Genomic DNA, 18,792 nt, shown 5'->3' on the forward strand with positions numbered 1-18,792 from the left:
CATCCCACTTCAGGGTCTCTACCGATGGCGTCAGACAGACTTTCCTCCTTCCTAGGGGGAAGAAGGCGGAGGCCTGTGGCTCCGGTGCCGGTTGGTGGCCACAGTCTTGATTGACAAGTGCATTTGTCGATGACTCTGACGTAAGCAGCTGCTGTTTATGAACGTAAGCCAATGGAAAGGCGGAAGCGCAGCCAAGGACCAATGCAAGCGTGCCTGGGCGGGTCAGGAGGCGGGGCTTCCAGGGGCGGGCGTGGGTAGAGCTCCGGTGCCAACCCGGGGAGACTCAGAGCACATCCGGTTTTAGCAGAGCTGGGGAGCTCTTGAGTGGCGGACTTAGAAGGTACGTGCGAAGCCAGGACGAGGCAAACCCGGAGCGAGGGATGCTAAGGGAGGGGGTAGTGGCTTCCGTTTTCGGACAGCTCGGTCCTTCGGAACCAGGCCGGCTCGGCGTCGAGATCGGTGCTGGGCCGAGAGGGACGCGGAGGAACTAGTGCCGCGCATGCGCAGCAGCGCCGGCGGGGGCGGGGCGGGGGCGAGTCTGCGGGGTCTCCCGGGCCATAGGGCCAGGTTTTGTGGCGAAGGCCCTTTAGTGACCCTCTTTTTGCGTCCCTTTCAGTTTCCACCATTTTCCCCTCAGCCGAGTTCAGGGCTTGAATTCAAGACAGGTTCCCCCGCTACTGACTTGGAGGTAAACGAAAGAGAAAGCAGTGTTGTTTGTGATCACTCTACCCCACCCAGCCATCGCGGCTCGCCTGCGCCTTCTCGGGTTCCCTCCGCCTGGCCTGGGTGTGCCACCGGGGTCGGGGACTCAAGTTAGGCCTGGGTAGGCGGACTGCCCTGTCACGGCGGGCCGGGTGATGTCACACTTCTCTGTGACACGCGAGATTCCTTAGTTACTTGGAAGCCAACGGTAGAGGTTGGAGGTAAGAAGACCGGGGCTTGACCTGGCTTCCCAGCCCCACGGAGCAGCCCCTCTGTGAGCTGATTGATTACTTCCGGACAGGTGAGGTGGCCTAGATTGCTTGGTCCTGAACCCTGTCGGGAGTCCCAGAGTTTGTTCCGGAAGGGCGGCGATGGGCGTTTTTTCCCCTTGGACCAACTTAACTAAACATGATAAGTAGGTTTTGGCATTTCTTTTTCCTTTCTTTCTTTTGTTTTTATTTTTTTATTTTACCAACAAGAACAAGCTGTCTCATGCCAGGCCAGGTTGCATTTCCTGTCCAATCAGGCTTCTGTTGACCAAACCACAACAAAACCACTTTGAACTTGAGACTCTCCAGTTACACAAACACTTGTGAATGTGTAACACTTCAGAAGAGCTAACTGCCTGAAACACAAGGAACTTAAGGTTAAAGGTCAATGGCAGAATTTCTAGTTACTTATTGATTTTTATGTATAATTTATCTTGGGGCTGTATGGGTAGGGTCAAGAAAGATTTCCCTGGATTGCATAATCACGTTTTCATGGCTTCTTTGAACACATAGGTCGGTTAATTGTTACATTTGTTTTCTTTGATGTTTCTTCATTATCTAAAATTGTTTCTGTTCCAGCTTGGAGAATAAGTTGACATTTAGAGTCTTCTCTGATTTTCCTTTAGTAGAGAATTGTAGAGAATTGAGTCCTTGAGAAATAGTCTGTAACTTGGATCTTCCATTATTCCATCATGTGGAAATAAGGTTGCACAACCTTGTTCTCGTCTGAACGAAGAAGCTGGCTTTCCTAATGACTAGAAAAAGGGAAAAATAATTAGAATACTTAGCATTTCCAGTATTTCCTCCTTGTTACAGATACAGTTCTTGTTCTTGGTAGAAGGGCTAAAAAATACATGAGTGTGGTAGGAATCAACATATGTTTATAACATTGCCATATTGAAAATGTACTTTTCTGTCGTGGGTGTCAGGAACTTGAATCAGGCTCTGGCTCACCTATTCTAACTTTCTGATGTTGGTCAAACCAGTACTAATGTTGGGTTAGTCTTACAAAGAAATCATACTTTTCTTTTTCTTTTTTTTTTTTTTTTTTTTTGGGGGGGGGCAATTTCTCTATGTGGCCCTGGATGTCCTGGAACTCACTTTGTAGACCAGGCTGGCCTTGAACCTGGAAATCTCTCTGCCTCTGCCTCCTGAGTGCTGCTGGGATTAAAGGCATGAGCCACCACTGGCAGACATACATATTTTTCTGAGAGTTGGTAGAACTGGTATTAATCAAATGTATGTTACAATTAAAGGTGGGGTTAAATTAGGTAAAATTATTATCTCAAGGTTATGTGGTGGAAAAGGTAGGATTTGTAACCCTAGAAGTAATTCTCTTGCCACTATTATACTGCTATTAAAACAAACAAACAAACTTGAATGTGGGAATGTTTCCTGCTTTTCTTCATGAACTAATTGTGAAGATAATATGGGTTGTGTCTCAGCTTATGCAATTTAACGACTAAGGTAACAAGTCAAGCACTTTTACATACTTAAATACTGGATTGTGAGTTACCTCTCCCCCACCCCCTGCTGTATTAATTCAACCATTTGAACTCTGTGCCTGTATATCCAGAAGGGATCAAATTGATACTTATTATCATTGAAGATAATATACTGACTTGAAGAGTTTCATTTTATTTCATAAACTGCCCAAGGGTATTAATTTCCTTTGGGGAAGCCACACATAATGTTCTCACTTCTGAGTTTTTCTTTGCTAGTCTGACTTGGCTATAGGCTCTGGTACAAATGTTTTCTATTTCATCCAGTTTTCTTGTAAAGTTTCTAACCAAATTTCATGGTAGCACACATTCCCCAAATGTAGTATTCAAGACAAGAGAGAAGTGAATATTTCACTACAGGCTGTAGAGATTGGATTGCATTTGAGTAGATTCCACTCTTGAGTGTGCTAGCTAAGGAATGTTGAAGTTATAGAACTCTTTTGTTCCTAATTTATGCTTTTTCTTTTTTCTTTTTTTTAATGTGCATTGGTGTTTTGCTCAAAATGTATTTGTGAGGGTGTCAGATCTTGGAGTTAACAACAGTTGTGAGCTGCCATATGCATGCTAGGAATTGAACCCAGGTCCTTTGGGAGAACAGCCAGTGAGCCATCATATGGCTCTATGCTTTTTCTTTCTTGGGGGAATGAACAAGTTATTAATGGGGGAGGGATTAATGGTTTCTAATGGAAGATTATGTATTTAGGACATTGAAACCTTATACTTCTGACAAAGAGTTGTGGTTTTAGAGAGGGAGAGTCAGTAGTTTCAGACTTAGTTAAAAAAAAAATAGTAAATTTGAGCCAAGTGAAATGGTATACAGGTTTAATCCCAGCACTCCTGAGGCAGAGGCAGTCAATCCTCTGAGTTCAAGGCCAGCTTGGTCTACGAAAAAAAGTTTCAAAATGTCCAGGGATACATAGAGAGCCTGTCTCAAAAGAATTGAAAGTGGAAGGCATTCCTTCAGTAATGGTTCTGAGGCAGCCCTCACCAGAGATAAATACAGTGGTAGCTTAACCTGGGGGTTTGGGGTTAAGAGAGAGAGCTCTAAGACTTCATGTCTCTTAATGATATAGGCCCAGCCCTGGATGAAACAAGAAACCTTGGGTGTCTTGAAACTGAGCTGAGTATTTCTTAGAGTAGCAAAAGTATCAGCTAATAACAAAGTTAACTTGAACAAACTCTACCATGGCCATCTATCACCTAGTTACTAGGCTGTCTCAAAGCATCTCATGGCCCTCTGGGGCAGGAGGTACAGTAAATGGTTAGAGGAGAGGTATGCTATTTAAACAAAGCAGTTTTAACTAGGAATGGGATTTGTCTGGATCCTTCAAATTTTAGTTTGTTTTCTTAGACTTCTTTCTTATCTATTTAACTATTAAATCTTCTTATTTTTTAAACAATTACATGATCTGTGTAAATCAGGCTTAAATAGAAGTCTACTAAAAGCAGGTGAACATGCAGTGAGCTTGTCCTGTGTGCACAGTGTGATATTCTAAGCACTTAGTTGTACTGTCTCACTTAATATTCAACCCCATGAAGTAAAGAGTATTGTAGTTAACTGGTTTGTAAATGATAAAACTGAAGCACAGTGAAGTTAGTGCTAGAAGCTTGTTGAGTACTAGGGATTGGTTAGAGCTACACCCTCAGTGTAGCTGAAAACTAGTCAAAAGTGATGATCCTGCCCTTTGCTTTAAATGACATCATTTCTTGTATGTGGAGGAGCATGTGTATAGAGGTCAGAGTACAACATTTAGGAGTTGGTTCTCTTACATGTGGATCCAGGGAATCAAACTCTGTCATCAGCCCTGAGTTTTTCTTTTACTTACCTATTTAGTCAGAGAAAGCAATCAAGATAGTTGAAGTAATTCAACAGGAGGGTAAAACAAAGTAATTCATAGTCTAGTATCTAAGTGTATCTAAATAGTGTTTCTTTGGCTTATTAATGTTGTTAGATTGTGTACATTGAGGAAACTCCTGTAGTTTTCAACTGTGATACTTAGTTTGGAGTAGATTTAGAGGCTTTTGCATACCTTATTTGTACTGTATTTACTATATGTGTTGAAATGAAGTCTTTTTTTCCAGTGGTGGGGTAGGGCCTTTTACATGCTATGAAAGCACTCTATCACTGAGCTGTCCCCGGTGCTGTGTGTGTGTGTGTGTGTGTGTGTGTGTGTGTGTGTGTGTGTGTGTGTGTGTGTTTGTGTGTTTGTGTGTGTGTGTATGTATGTATGCATGAGTGCTAACACACACACTTTGGAAGGCATGACCACTACTAGATAATAACCTTTTGTTTTAGGATAAGGATAAGAAGGGTCCCTGGAACGGAAACAGATTTAACAAGACAGGCTAGTCTTTATCCTGCCAAGCAAAAGGAGGTCACAGAAATAAACTATTCAGTAAGCTTGGAAGTTTTGTTGTGCATGCATGTGCTTGTGTGTATTTTGAGTCCTGAGGATTGAATGTAGGGCCTTGATCATAGTCCTAAAGTGCTCTGTCACTGAGACATGCCTCAGGCTGGGGGTGGTCTTGTTTTTAGTTGTCTCAACTATGAAAGCCAGAGCACTGCTGAACACCCTACTCTGTTCAGCCATCCATGCTGAGATTAGTTATGTTCCTCTCAGCTCTTGCTTTTTGTTTTGTAGTTTGAGGAGTTTGCCCATCATCACAGTTTTGGTGACACTTCAACAAAACTGTAGCAGTATGTGCATAAATTTTGATAGGTTCTGTTGCTATTTCAAGTTCCTGCTGCCTTAAAGATAGAGCCATAAAATGAGGTGCAGAGCCAAAGGATTTTGGTTGTAACTAAAACATCTGAGCATTTCTTTTTCTTTTATACAGGCAGTATAAGCAAATTCTCCAATGCCCCAGAAAGCACTGCTATTTATTTAATTTTGTATAAATAATTCCTCCTATTATCTCAGTTTAGTATTTCTAGGTTTCTGGGTTTCTGTATGAATTAGAGTTAGTTTATGATGAGATAGACCAGTGATTTTCTTCTTAAGACTAAGCTTTATCATATAGCCCAGGCTACCCTCAAAGTTAAATTTACCCTGCTTCTGTCTTCCAAGTCCTGAGATTACAGAGGTGTGCCAGCATACCTGGTTTGTTATAGTCCTTGTAATAGTCTTAGTTGTATCTGAAGTATTATAATGAATTTTGGAGCAGTTTAGACCCCCATACACACTGAGATCACTGAGATGGTGTTTATTTTTGTAATATCTGTGATTGAGCCTAGGGCTTCACTTGTGCTAGGCAAGTGTTCTACCATTGGGCTATTTCTTTTTTTCCCTTGGCAAAAACAAAAGTCATTGCCTCTTTAAAAACAGAAAAACCTGCCATGCAGTGGTGGTACATGCTTTTAATCCCAGCACTTGAGAGGCACAGGCAGGTGGATCTCTGTTAGTTCAAGGTCAGCCTGGTCCATAGAACCAGTTCCAGGACAGGCTCCAAAGTTATACAGAGAAACCCTGTCTCAAAGAAAGGAAAGAAGGAAAAAGAATGAGAGAAAAATCCAACACATTGCCCAATACAGAAGAGGGTCTGACACCATATAAAACACCCTAATTTGGATTTTTTTTTTTTTTTTAATGTATATGTCAGGGCCAGGCATGGCAGCATACACCATTAATGCTAGCACTTGGGAGTTAAAAGCAGGTGAATTTCTTTTGTGAATTCCAAGCCAACCAGGGCTAGCTACATAGTGAGACCCTGACTCAGAAAAGGGGGTGGGGGAACTTGAGGGAGCATTTTATCTTTATACCTTTATTTGCCCCACTTTGAACAACTCTAGAGCATCCATTCTGCTTTCCCCCTTAACATTTTAACATTTCCAAAATGAAATATGGCATATACATTACTACTTTTTTTAAAAGTTTAAATTTTTAATTGTTGTATATGTATGTGAAGTGTATGACCATGGGTGTGTACATGACACACCATGTGTGTAGAGGCCAGAAGACAACTTTGGAGAGGCAACATTGTTTTTACTGGGAATGGATGTCAGGTCCTTAACCCTTGCCTCTTAACCCTTTCATTGCTCTGCCACCCTCTGTACTAACAGTATTAACATTGCTGTAGTTAGCTTATTTCACTTCAAGTTTGAAGTAGGCTGGTTACTGAGGCTGTGTGGTGGCACTCAGTAGGCAGAGGCAGGAGGATCTCTAAGTTCAAGACCAATCTGGTCTACACAGATCCCCGCCCCCCCCCTTTTAATTGTAGGTAGTGAAACAAACAAACAAAAATAGAGACGGTTTAACCTGGTGTGACACATGCAGATCCAGCACTTGGAACACTGAGGATTGGAGGTTTGGCTTGCATAGTGAGACTATATTTCACACCAAGACCAAAAAAGGGAAAGTTTTTGTATATATTAGTATTTTAAATGAAGTTACTAATAAAGGAAAAACTAAGTATTTGACATCCTCATTCTTAAACATACTTTGACTTTTTTTTAAGATTGTATTTTGCATTCAAATATGTGTATGTGTCACATGTGTGCCTGGTGCCCTCAGAGTTCAGTAGAGCTTTGTATCCCCTGGAGCTGGGGTTTACAGCTGTCAGCTGATGTGTGGGTGCTAGGGTTGAACCTGGTCCTGTAACGGAGCAGTCAGTACTCTTAGCTGCTGAGCCCTCTCCAGCCCCGCCTTACTTTTTTTCTTTTTTCTTTTTCTAAATCAACTGAAAGCCCCAGAAAAGAGACAGTCAAAAAAGAGTTTCTGCTGGTGTGTTCTCTCACAGTTTTTCCTCAGAGGGGCTGGTTACATGAGTATTGCCCCTTTCTGACTAACAACCCCTTGGGTATTTAATGCCCCCTCCCCCTATTGCTGTTGCTGATTGAAATTGAAAGCAAGAGGTACTTCAGTGCTTCTGCTGTGCTTACTGAGAAACTTGGCTGTGGAAGTTGCATGTTCTCTCTGGGGATGTCATTAAGAGTGTTAATGGAAGCCTTAAAGACACTTTCCAGTTGCTGGATTGTACCATCTTGTAAGTGTTCTCTCTGGAGAATGCATTCATCATGGTTGTGGAAGACTGTGCTTGGCCTTGCAACAGCCTGCAATAGTTGCACCATCTAGACCAAGAGGGCACAGAGGCCAGTGACTGGAGAGGAGAGCAGCAGCTTTGGTAGGGTCTGCAGCTTCTCACCAGATCTGTTCTTAAACCAAATTAACAAGAGTCGAGGTAAGTAGGGTCATGATGAGAAGGCCAGCCTGAACCTTTGTGATTGCTTCCTTTGAGGGAAGAGAACCTAAGGAAACCACTGGCGCTGTCACCCTTACAAACTGCATCTTTCTACCAGTCCTCGGAAATTGACTTTAGGATTGTAACTTTGGTTGCAGACTAATGGTCCTTTGCCTTTCCCTCTCCCTTTTTGGTAGATTGGGAATAGAGTGGGCATTGTGTGTTTAGTAAGAACTGTGGTGTATATGTGTGTGTTTCTAGGAAAGATGAGAAAGCTCTTGATCAGATCTTAGTTCTTAAACTGAATGTGTGTGTGTGTGTGTGTGTGTGTGTGTGTTTGGGATTGCATGTGAGATAGAAGGAGCAAAACTTAACCATCTTAACTGGATATGGTTTGGTTTGGTTGGGTTTTGTTTTTGGCTTTTAAGTATATGTCTGGAGGAGGTGTGTTGCACCTTTCACATGTTTGACTTGAAAGAATCACAGTGGAAAGGGGTGATAGATGCCCTGCTTTGTTTCTAAAATGGAACTGTTGGGAAAATCTGAATAAGATCTGTTAAGTCGGGTGATTATAGTTTTCTGCTTTTGATGAGTTTTCTGGATGTACACATTTAAGTACTAGAGCACTCTCTACACAGTTTAAGAAAATATTTTAAATCTTTATTAAATATTGTTATATACGGAGGAGGGAAAGGGCACATAATAATATTTGGGAAATCTAAGAGAATATCGGGGGTTGATGAGATGGCGCATAAGGTAATGTCCTCACAAAAGTGTTATGGCCCTGAATGTGAGTCCCTTGAACCCATGTAAAAGCCAGGCATGGTTGCTCCCGTGTTTGGTCCCTAGCAGCTCACAGGCCAGCTAGCCTGGCACATAACAGTAGTGAAGAACAAATGACTGTCTCAAGTGAAAGGTGAGGTCCAAGACCCAAGCTCATCATCTTCTGACCTCCACACACATGCTGTGGCAAGCACATGTCCACAATTGCACACACACAAGTATACACACAACAATTTTAAAAAGAATATAGAGGGAATTTTTACAGTTACAGTCTTTCTATAGGAAAGGTTCCAAGGAAGCCAAGCACAGTGGCACACACCTTTAACCCCAGCACTTGGGAGGCAGAGGCAGGCAGATCTCTTGAGTTCAAGGTCAGCCTGGTCTGTGTAGTAAGATCTAGTCTAGTCAGAGCCTCTAGTAAGGCCATGTCTTAGATGGTTTGGTGAGACCTAAAGAGATTACTCAGCAATTAAGGGCACTTGCAGCTCTTAAAGAGGAACTATTTGATTCTCAGTACCCATTTTGGGTGACTCAGTTTCTTACAACTACAGTGCCAGGTAATCAGGCCTTCTTGGGCACTACATGAATGTGGTTCTCATGTATATATGCTCAGGCGTGTCCCCCGCCCCCACACCCATAACATTTTTTAAAGGTTCTAATACTAGGGCTGGAGAGACGGCTTAGTGGTTAAGAGCATTGGCTGCTCCAGAGGTCCTGAGTTCAGTTCCCAGCAACTGCATGGTGGCTCACAACCATCTGAAATGAGACCTGGTGCCCTCTTATGGCCTGCAGGCAGACATGCAGACAGAATACTGTATACATAATATTTTTTAAAAGGTTCTACTACTGTAAAAAAAAAAAAGAAAATTCTTTCTTGCATACTTTTATGTTCATGGAGATACAGAAATTTAAAAAATTGTGAGTGACTTTCCATGAAGTTTTAAAAAATGTGTTAGTGGAAATTTCCTGCTTGTATATAGTTAGAATGCAAGGCCTAGTACAAGAGTTGACTTCATTCCTTTATGGTGGTACACTCATTTAATCCCAGCACTCCAGAGGTGGAGGCAGACAGATTTCTGTGCGTTTCAGACCAGCCTGGTTTATATACTGGAATAGCTTTTTTTTTTTTTTTTTTTTTTTTAAATCTTTGAGGTACTGTGAGAGTTAGTTCTCTAGTATCTTGAAACAGTGACAAAATTGTTCCAAGGCTGGTGAAGCCCTTGCTGAGCAAGACTTCAGTCCTTAACACTTAGTACCATCTGTAGAAGGTGAGAACTAACTTCCAGAAATTGTCCTCTGTCCTCCACATGACAGTTATGTTACCCACACATTCAATAAAAAGCAAACAAAACTCGGATGGGTTCCTTTAACTAGATTTCTAATTGAAAAATTCTCTTGTAAACTATCTTTTGGGGGAGGGGGCTCAAGACAGGGTTTCTGTGTATAGCTTTGGAACTTGCCCTGGAATTTGCACTGTAGATCAGGCTGACCTCTGCCTCCCAAGTGCTGGGACAGGAGGCAGAGGCAGGTGGATCTCTGAGTTTGAGGCCAGCCTGGTCTGCAAAGCTACACAGAGAAACCCTGTCTTGAAAAAAAAAAAAAAAAAAAAAAATGTAATTACTTTCTAAGATGGTGTAAGAGTTTTGGGGAGAAGATGGTTTCATGTTCCTGTCTTTGTCCTCTAAAAGGAATTGAATGGGGACTTTTAGTTTTTCAAAGCTTGTATACTGTTTTTTGTTGTTATTTTGTGTTTAATGTGACTGCTCTTAAATATCCCAGTGTCTATAAAATATGTTTTCTTCCTTCTTAGTAGGAGTGCTGAGCAGAGTTCGGAACCATGAACATATTTGATCGGAAGATCAACTTTGACGCCCTCTTAAAATTTTCCCATATGTAAGTGATTTAACCTTGACTAGTCAGTCACTTGCTGCATTTCTTGTCATATCTAGTTTCTTTTCTTAGTTGGGTAACTTTTATAGTTGTCAGTAAACCAGCTAGATTCCAGAGAAGCCTAGTAGGAGTAGGCAAATTCTAGGGGCTGCTGTATCATCACTAACAAGTCACCTGCTCCGGTTGGGTACTGATTGTTTCTTTTTATTTGGGTTCTTCTCTAGCAGATTCTGTTAACTCATTTTCCAAACATTCTTTTTTATTATATGTTCTTCCCAAAGTATCTATCACAAACTGTTCTTAATGTAACTTTCACTTACAGAGAAATGATTTGTCTAGATATTATGTATTATAACCATTTTTTCCTAGAACTCCCTCAACACAGCAGCACCTGAAGAAGGTCTATGCCAGCTTTGCACTCTGTATGTTTGTGGCGGCAGCAGGGGCCTATGTCCATGTGGTCACACATTTCATTCAGGTAAGAACACAGACCCCATTAGGAAGAAAACAACTTAACAACAGGGTAGAATATCCCATTTCCCCTCCTTAGTGCCCCTAACAGTAGTTTTAACTTTTCTGCCAAGTGCTCCTCTGGTGGAAACTGAACACAGAAATCCCCTCCACTGGGTACTTGGCCCTCAAGGTATGCTGCTGATGTTAACTGACGTGCAGACCCCGCCCTCACACGTGAACCAGGTGCTGGCACTCATGGCATGGTGCCTGTCCTACCTTTTCTTCTTGTTGCCTCAGTGACTGTGGAATGCTTGGAACAAAACACCAGTTATATAATTAATTCAGAGGAGGCAAGGTTGGGACTTGTGCAAGCTTAACCCATTTAATTATGTGCTGCATGCTTGAGAGAAACCTTCAGCAACTCATTGTCCTAGGCTTTGGGTTTGACCAGCAGAAGGCGGCACGTTTTTTATTTTTATTTTAAGAAGAACCAAAAAGTTTGAAGTTGCCAAACTTTGCAGTGCCTGTTTTTAGCAAAAATACAGAGGTATATTTGACATTTGTCTGTTGTAATGAACTGTTGTTTTGTTCAGGCACCTTCTGCCGAGGGTTAAATGAAAAATTGCTCCAGGCACTCAGAGGGGTGAGGCATTTGGTCCTTGGGTTCAAAGCAAGTTCTAGGTTGTGTTTTCTGGTGTGTTATTTTTGCATTTTTGTTGTTTGTTTGAAGGAATGTAAAATGCACTCAGTTTTCAATACAAACTGACTTTGCATTTGGGGATTCAACCTTTCTAGGACATTTTGCAAGCATGAAAAGTAGTGAGAAGTTTGAGTCATCTTTTATGACATGCCCAGTGGAGGTTAGGATCACGCTTCACTCGTGTTGCGCTTACAGGCCCAATGCCACCTTTGTGTGCCAGAATTTGAACCTGGGCCTTAATACATGCTTCTTCCCACAGAGCTGCATGCCAGCCTGGTTTATACTTTTAGATAGGCTCTTATGTAGTTCTGGCTAGAAGTTCTGTCCCCTACCCCCAAATGGCTGCATTGCACTTGAAGGAATACAACACCATGATCTACCCATTTAATGTTTTTGTTCCTAATTTTACCAAAAACAACATGGTGCTGGAGTGCTTTCTATTATGGTTGATTTATTTCAGGGAGAAAATATGCTTGTCTCAGCAGCTGGGAATCCACAGTATATGACAAATAATGTCCTTAAAAAGAAACACATAGCCGGGCGTTAGTGGCGCACACCTTTAATCCCAGCCTGGTCTACAGAGCAAGTTCCAGGACAGGCTCCAAAGCAATATAGAGAAACCCATCTAGAAAAAAAAAAAAAAAAAAAAAAAAAAGAAACACATAATGTAAGGCTAGGTGTTGATCATTTTGTGCAAATGTGTCCAAAGGGATGCAGGAACACTCAGTTACTAATGCAGCGTCCACTCTTGTATCTGTGTAATTTTTCACCTATCAATGAGAAGAATGGAACTTCACTTTTCTTTAATGGCAGGAACTTCAGTACCCTTGATTATCCTCAGTGATCTCCTCCTAATAGCCTGAGGGTGTGTTTTCCTTTTAAAAGATTTATTTTTGTTATAAAAGTAATGTTATTGTATGAAATTCAAAAATAGCTGAGCAGTTTTAAACTTCTAGAAGGGAGACAACATTGTGTGCATCTGTACTGCCAGCACTGCAGGGCAGAGGAGCAGGTCCCAAGTTCAAGCCTCTGTAATCCCCCTCCCCCAAACCTTCCATAATCAGCCAGGAGTGTGTGTGCTTGGCTCATGGGTGAACCACAGTGCATGCATTTCTTCCTTTAATCACTTGGGTCCTAGGGATCAGATAACTCAAGTCAACTGATATTTTTTTGTTTGTTTTCCCTTCTTTTAAGTGAACAAGCTGTCCTACAGATGCAATGTGCTCTTGGTATCCATCATGGTCTTAGCCCTCACCTCCAGGCCTCTGGTTTCTGTCCCCTTACTCTGAGAACCTACTACATTTTTCTCTACCTCTAGGTGAAGAAGCAAATGTTAGAAATTTCATATGAGTATTTGAGCCTAGCAGACATGAAACTTTGAACTGTCTCTTTGTTGACTGGCTCTTACAGGCTGGCCTGCTCTCTGCCTTGGGCTCCTTGGGCTTGATGATCTGGCTGATGGCAACACCTCATAGCCATGAAACTGAGCAAAAAAGATTGGGACTTCTCGCTGGCTTTGCTTTCCTCACAGGTATGTGAAGAGATGTTTATTTTTAGTTCTTGTTTAGATTAAAGCCTAAGGTTTTTTTTTTTTTTTTTTTTTAATTAACTTTGTGTTGATGGAAAGGTATCAGATCCCCTGGAACTGGAGTTACAGACAGTTGTGAACTGCCATGTGGGTGCTGGGAATTGAACTCAGGTCCTCTGGAAGAGGAGCCAGTGCTCTGAACCACTGAGCCATCTCTCCAGCCCCTTAAAGCCTAAGTTTAACTATGATTTTCCAAGTGACCTATTTTTTTTTGTCTGTATAATACTTTAAGAACAATTCTCTCAGAGTTTCCCCAAAGTCACATTGCTGTGATTTCTCTCTTCTAGTCTCCTTGCTCTGTACCCACCAGTATTTGAGTGTTGGTTTTTTATTTGTTTTTGCTTTGTCTTGCATGTAGAGTTAAACACCTTTTAGATAGTACTTGGTAGCTAGCAACTATGACCTAAAAATAGCTGTGGCTCAAATGAATGAGATACAAGACTTTTTAAATGGTATACATAAAGTCAGAGTCTGGTTAAAAATCCATCTCTTGCTTGGGTGTGATGGCTCACACCTTTAGTCCTAGCACTTGGGAGGCAGACAGGCAGATCCCTGCATTCAAGGCCAGCCTGGTCTACGGAGTGAGTTCCAGGACAGCCAGGGCTGCATGGGAAAACCTTGTTTCAAATAAACAAACAAAAAAATGGTCATCTATTTTAGAGTTCTCATGAAGAAAACAAGATTGGAACTATATAATAAAGTCCTTTAAAATGCACCAGCTTTTGAGGGATAGATAGTCTGTACAGTGTTAGGAAATTTTAGAAAGGAAAAGATTGGGGACTTAGGAGTTGGCTCAGAGAACACTAGTTATTGGAGGTGTTAGGGGAGATTATCAGGAAGGAAATAGCCAGAGTAGAAGAAATACTGGGCTGCAGCAAGTTGCTCTCCCGTTGCCATGTGATCACCCTGAAAAACTAGTCTGACTGCCATTCACTACCAAGGACTTGATCCTGCAGGACTGTGAAGTCACTGGCTGCCAGGCTCTATTTTCCATCCTTCTACCGGGTCCCTGATCTCGCCCATACTACAGTCTCAAGGACACATGACATTTGACATTCTGCTTGCTCTTTTGTTGTTTCTAATTTCTGTTCTTCCTGAAAATATCCATGGTTTTGAGCTAAGAGAAAGAAAGATCTATGGATTGACTCTGTTATCTATTCTTTTGAGGAAAGGGTACAGTGAATTGCTTTGGTTCATTATTATTATTATTTTAATGAGAATGAATGCCTGTAATAGAATTGGTGGTAATTTTGTGTTCTGGGGGTTTGTTTTCTAGGAGTTGGCCTGGGCCCTGCTTTGGAGTTGTGCATTGCTATCAATCCCAGGTAATTGCTTTTACTGTGTTCTGTACCTGTGTGACTATGCCTTCTGAATACAGAGCACATGGTTGGAGCTCTCAACTCATGGCCTTTTCTTTCACAGCATCCTCCCCACCGCTTTCATGGGCACAGCCATGATCTTCACCTGCTTCAGCTTGAGTGCACTCTATGCCAGGCGCCGGAGCTACCTCTTCTTGGGAGGTAGGGACTGGAAGACAAGCTCGGGCTCTGCTCTATAGAACTGTCAGTAGACCGTCTTTTCTGGAAATGTCAAGTCTCTAAAAGCCTTCCTTTGGGGAGACAGTTAGAAATGGCCTTAATGGGATTACTTTTGCCCTGTTTTGGCTTTCTCGTGACAACTTTTGCTCTGTCTTACTAGGCATCTTGATGTCAGCCATGAGCCTCATGTTCTTGTCCTCGCTGGGGAACCTTTTCTTTGGATCCATTTGGCTCTTCCAGGTGAGATTTTATACTGAATCTCCAGTATATACTTTCTCTAAGTCCAAAGAGATGATTCCTCTAGAGCCCTCACCTTGTTTGGGCAATGCCCTACAGACCTTGAGAACCTTCAGAGGACATGACCTTCTGCATGGTTAGGCACAGCTGAGGAGACTGTTTGCCTCAGTGCAGATTAGTGACCGGAAGGAGTGAAAACAGAACTTTACTGTCTCCTGGGTTAGCATGTGATGTGTTTTCAAAATGAGTAAGAGGCAGGAAATGGGCTGTTTTCCCCACTACTACATCTACCACATGCAACTGTGTCTCTTTCTTTTATTAGGCAAACTTGTATATGGGGCTGCTGGTCATGTGCGGCTTTGTCCTTTTTGATACTCAGCTCATTATTGAGAAGGCTGAAAATGGAGATAAGGATTACATCTGGTAAGTATGAGAACTGGTCTGCATTGAATAAAGGTCGACACAGACTGTTCCATTTCATGGCTGTACATATGTGGGAAAATGTGGGGGTTTTTTTTTTTTTTGGTTTTTTTTTTTTTAAGAAAGAAGGTGGTCTCATGTAGTCCAGGCTGGGCTTGAACTCACTGAGTAACTAAGAATGACCTTGAATTTGTGATCCTCTACCTCCTGAGTGCTGGCATTACAGGCATACGCCAGCAGATTAGATACAGGGTTTCATCTGTGCTGGGCAAGCACTACAGACAAAGCTTCGTCACTGGAGTGGAGCTTAGGACCCCTGCACAGCACAGTTTTATTGGCTACCTCTTCCAGGCATCCAGGAGTAAAGGGGCTTTGTTTTATTGTTTTCAGTGGTAACCATGAGAGGTGCACAGAATTTGTTAGAGGGACATTCCTTTAGGTCTCATCACTGGTAGTTACAGGTTCAGACCTGGTCTCTGTTCGTAGAAAGCCTGTAGAAAGCCTGGTCTCTGGTGCCTCATGGATTTGTTAAGTCGAGTTGAAAAGGATCCCAGTGTTTCCTAGTGGGGTGGGGTGTTGGAGGGAGTGGCTCCTGGTTGGGCAGCACTGTGTCCTGGCAGTGGGGGCTGCTGCTGAGGGAAGTGGGGAGTGCTGTGAATGAACTAGATATTCTCTTTCAGGCACTGCATCGACCTCTTCTTAGATTTTGTTACACTCTTCAGGAAGCTCATGCTGATCCTGGCTTTGAATGAGAAGGTTAGTGAGTCTGAAGCCTGCACGTGAGAGAGCCTGCTCATATCTATGTAGATGTGAGATTTTGAAAAGTTCAATGACAGCTGTCCTTTTGTCAGGAGATCAGTTTATCCACTTGTTAATCTCTTTCAGTTGTTTTTTAAAGTTTTTATATGTATTTATATGTATACATGGCGACTGCATGTATACATGCATACTGCATGCATTGGATTCCCTGGAACGAGTTACAGACCATTATGACCCCAAAAACCAATTCTGAGCCACTGTGTGTGTGTGCTGGCATTCAAACCCAGGTCCTTTGCAAGAACAGCCAGGACTTTTAACTACTGAGCTATCTCTCTAGTCCTGTCCAATTGTTAACCTTAATTTTCCCCCCAGAAAACAATGTATTAGTCAGTGTAGTCCAACGGTAGAGGAATGAATGACCCTCTGAGCTTTCCTTTATAAGCCTGACTCTGGAGGACAGGACAGTGGGTGCAGTGGGGTGGGAGCCGTGACAGGGTGGGGTTGGGTTCTGTTTGGGCTGAACATGGTGGAGATAACTGCTCCCCTCTCAGTTGGTGAGCTCTGTTTCTTTTCTGTCTTGGGCTTGCACCCAAGGTTGGTTCGTTCAAGCATTTCTCATCCTCTCCATTGTCTAGATTCTTTCACATCCTCTGTCAGCACTCATGCATTTAGAGTTGCATGTCAGGGGAGAAATACTTAGATGGTTTTTCTTTGTAGGACAAGAAGAAAGAAAAGAAGTGATTCGGCCACCGGCATCCCCAGCTTGACTCCTCTCCCGCCCTCATTTCTCTGCACACATTACAGGTGTCGTGTTCTATGATAATGAAAAGCATCAGAAAAGCTTTTGTACTTTGTGGTTTTCTCTATTTTGAATTTTTTTGATCAAAAAACTGATTAGTGAATATAGTTTGGAGTTTGGCTTCACATTCCTGAGGTTCTCCCACGATCCCTTTTCTGTCAGCCGATCCATAGCCTCTTGCTCTGCTCAGGCAGCCAGTCCACCAAGATGAGCGAGGAGCAGATGTCCACCTTCCTGCCACATCTCCGCAGACGGACCCTCCCAGACTGTTGCTGGAGCCTCTTGACCCTTGTGTTTGGTTTTCACAGTCCAGAGAGCCTGGACACTGTGTTTGCCCTGGGATGGAGCTTTCCTGTCCTGAGTTATCAGCCTGCCAAAGAGTGACTCTGGTGGCTGCTTTGCTTCCTCTCTGCCTGAATTGGCCTAGCAAACACCTGTCTGCCTTGCCTTGAAGGGAATGTGGATTTGTGGGTGTTCCCTTTCCCACCAGAGTGGCCCTCAGGGACTCTACTTGCTTTCCATCTGTGGGGTGGGAAGGCCTGAGTACAGAAAGAAGAATGTATGGCAGGGTAGAGATGGCAGCTCTCAAGTTTCCCTGTTGGTTTTGTTGTTGGTTTTTAAAATTATCACCTTTGTTACTGATTGGCCTCCACTAGGCGGCTGTGGTTAAGTCTTGGGGGAAGGATAGGAAAGGAGGATGGTTGAGCCCCAGGGCTGATTGTACTGAATCCTGCCAGAAAAACCTCTGTAGAACTTCAGCAAGGGACAAGTCTCCACCAGCTGAGCACTTCCTTGCAGGGGATCTTGACTGTGATAACTTGAAGGTGGCACTCCTAACAGCTCTTCAGTGCATTTTTGTCATCTGCCTGGACACTGTTAGGAAGTGTCAAGACAGAGATTTGAGGCCGTAGGTAATATTCACTTACAGATGCACTTTAGTCTTGTTTGTTCACCTGTTTCTAGAAATTTTAGGTCTGGGCAGAAGCCAGGTGACCAAACTATGGGCTACCAGCCTGCACAGAAAGGCGGCATCAGGAGTTATCATGGCCCTGGCTATTTGTGTTTTCAATTCAAAGGACCAAGCCACCAAGAGCCCATTATAAGCAGGGTGTCACTTGGGCAGTGCAGTTGAACACACTGCCCTGTTTGCCTGCTGCCTCCACCCTGCCTCCTTGGAGCCTGTGCCCACAAGGGACATCAGCAACTCTCCATTATAGTGGTTCTTTGCAAGGTCTAGGATCTAACTTAGTTCCACCTCCTGAAGCCAGACTCCAGCTCTTGTGCTTTTTTGCTTGGGATAAAGGAGTTTTCTTTAGAAACAGTGCCAAGAATGATAAGATATAAAACTACTTTTAAAGAAAATGCTAACAGGTTTTTAATACAGGTATCATTGTCATCTCCACTTTCTTTCCTAGTTCTTTGGTTTTCCAGCTCAGGCTGCATTCTTTAACTCATACTGTGAAGACAAAGGTGTTTTTGATTAAAAAAATATATCTACATAGTCTTAATTTGTAAAAAATAAAGAAAATTCCTTAACCTTTTCTGATGTCTAAGTGTGTTAAATTAAAGGCAGGCTGGGTGAGAGTTCGGTTACTGTTTAGAATATTGCTGGTGGGAGCCAGGAGTTCCTGGACTCACTGTTCTTCTCATAGAGACGGAAGCAAGGACCACACTTAGGCCTCCTACTCTGGAACCCCAGCATGCCCCAGCCTCCAGAGCCCTCTCCTCACCCTAACCTCTGCTGCTCGTAGTGGCTGATACAGTTAATTAGGATGTGCAACAGCTTCAGAGTTGGGGAATGCATATCACTCATCCCACAATTACTTGAGTTTCAACACTCTGGCCAGACCCTACTCCAGGAGCATCAGTGAATAAAAATCCCTATAAGTGCATATGTAAGATGAGCTCAGTCTGTTCTACTTGACCTGCTTAGCTGGATTCTTATTGTTGCTCTTACCCATTCAGGTTGTTCAC

At 42.7% G+C, this 18,792-nt stretch overlaps 1 protein-coding gene across 5 annotated transcripts; it reads left to right on the top strand.

The window, feature by feature from the left end:
* Nucleotides 1-226: 226 nt before the first annotated feature.
* Tmbim6 (transmembrane BAX inhibitor motif containing 6) lies at nt 227-18,359 on the top strand. Of its 5 annotated transcripts, none has more exons than XM_051189872.1 (10): nt 227-340; nt 10,248-10,327; nt 10,694-10,802; nt 12,888-13,008; nt 14,342-14,390; nt 14,488-14,585; nt 14,764-14,843; nt 15,163-15,263; nt 15,941-16,016; nt 16,737-18,359. In XM_051189872.1, the coding sequence occupies exons 2-10, from the start codon at nt 10,272-10,274 to the stop codon at nt 16,758-16,760; spliced, it is 714 nt and encodes a 237-aa protein (XP_051045829.1). In that variant the 5' UTR covers nt 227-340; nt 10,248-10,271; the 3' UTR covers nt 16,761-18,359. The 5 variants fall into 5 exon arrangements, with proteins under 5 accessions (XP_051045829.1, XP_051045830.1, XP_051045831.1 ...); XM_051189873.1 differs by having other exon boundaries at nt 233-340; nt 10,245-10,327; XM_051189874.1 differs by lacking the exon at nt 227-340 and adding an exon at nt 724-786 and having other exon boundaries at nt 10,245-10,327.
* The last annotated feature ends 433 nt before the right edge of the window (nt 18,360-18,792 follow it).

This window comes from Phodopus roborovskii, unplaced genomic scaffold (genome assembly GCF_943737965.1).
Source record: "Phodopus roborovskii unplaced genomic scaffold, PHOROB, whole genome shotgun sequence".
Lineage (NCBI taxonomy): Eukaryota > Metazoa > Chordata > Mammalia > Rodentia > Cricetidae > Phodopus > Phodopus roborovskii.